Source organism: Arachis ipaensis, chromosome B03 (assembly GCF_000816755.2).
Source record: "Arachis ipaensis cultivar K30076 chromosome B03, Araip1.1, whole genome shotgun sequence".
NCBI classification, from domain to species: Eukaryota; Viridiplantae; Streptophyta; class Magnoliopsida; order Fabales; family Fabaceae; genus Arachis; species Arachis ipaensis.
The window spans coordinates 45,554,941-45,556,393 of record NC_029787.2 but is presented as its reverse complement, the minus strand read 5'-3'; the positions used below and the strand labels follow the sequence as shown (position 1 = coordinate 45,556,393).

The 1,453-nt window shown below is 36.0% G+C and overlaps 1 protein-coding gene across 1 annotated transcript; it reads right to left on the bottom strand.

The window, feature by feature from the left end:
- On the bottom strand, positions 710-1,201 carry LOC107633130 (uncharacterized mitochondrial protein AtMg00810-like). The gene has a single exon (XM_016336765.1). The coding sequence runs from the start codon at positions 1,199-1,201 to the stop codon at positions 710-712; it is 492 nt and encodes a 163-aa protein (XP_016192251.1).

The following is a 1,453-nucleotide window of genomic DNA, read 5'->3' as shown; positions in this document are numbered from 1 at the left end:
ACGCCCAGGACACAAAATGAGTATTCTAATGAACCATATGATCATAAAAGACCAATATTGAAGAAAATCTCATATTCTAAGCTATTCAAATTGTGATGTTAATGGTTTGACAAACTAGAAGAAAGGGAGGAAGAGTAAAAATTGAGAGAGGGAGAAAAATTAATTATTCTCATTTTGATAATTTTTAATTAATGAAAAAACAGAAAAGTGAAAAACCTTATATACTCTTTATGTACTCTTACTATAATTAATTACCATCAACACTAAACTAATAAAAAAATAATCTAGGTAACACCCTCCCGCAAGCTAGAATTGTATAAATCTAATAATCCTATCTTGAAAACATTAGTTAGAAAAGGACCCGGTGGCAGAGTTTTGGTAAGAAAATCAACAAGTTGGTCTTTGGAATGAACTAGCATAAGATGAATGAGACCAGACAAATAATTTTCACAAATAATGTGGCAGTCTATTTCAATGTGTTTGATTCTTTCATGAAAGATAGGATTATCGGCAATGTGAATGGTTGACTGTTTGTCACAGAATAAAATGATAGACCTTTGAAGCGGCAAACTAATGAAATCCATTAAGAAAGGTAACCAACTAGCTTCATAAGTGGTAACAGCAAGAGACCTATATTCAGCTTCTGCAGAGAACTTAGCAACTGTAATTTGCTTCTTACTCTTCCAGCTAATGAGAGAGTTCCCAAGTATCAAGCAATAACCGAAAACGAAGCGACGAGTATCGGCACAGGTAGCCTAGTTGCATGTCTGCCTTTTAAATATCGAAGTACGCAAAAAGCAGCCTGTAGGTGAGAAGTGGTTGCACAGTCCAAAAACTGGCTCAAACGTCCCACGGCATAAGAGATATCGGGTCTAGTGTTTGTGAGGTAAATGAGTCGGCTGATGAGCTGTCTGTAAGTAGTGTTGTCCGTTAAAATGGTACCTGACTCCTTCGAGAGTTTCTGACTATAATCAAATGGAGTGGAGAGAGGCTTGCAATCTAGATAACCACAATTCTTGAGAAGGTCTATGGTGTACTTCCACTGATAAATGTAAATTCCAGAGTTGGAGCGTGTTACTTCCATTCCCAAGAAGTACTTGAGATCACCAAGATCCTTTATTTTGAATTTGTCATCCAAATTTTTCTTGATGGAATTAATTTTGCCAATATCATTTCCAGTTAAAACCAAGTCATCAACCATATACTAGAATGGCAGTGAAGCTTTCAGATTATTTCTTGATGAAGAGGGAATGATTATAAAAAAAAACTACATATAACCAGCATCAACAAGAGTCCGAGTGAGCTTAATGTTCCATTGTATGCTTGCTTGCTTAAGCCCATACAGAGACTTTTGCAATTTACAAACCAAAACTGGTTGTGATACAGCCAAACTGGATAGTATCCTCATATAAACTTTCTTGTCCCAATCTCCATGAAGGAAGATAGTATTGGC

What these genes read in the sequence shown, in the direction of transcription:
- LOC107633130 (XM_016336765.1), bottom strand. Translation starts at nt 1,201, where the DNA reads ATGGTTGATGACTTGGTTTTAACTGGAAATGATATTGGCAAAATTAAT.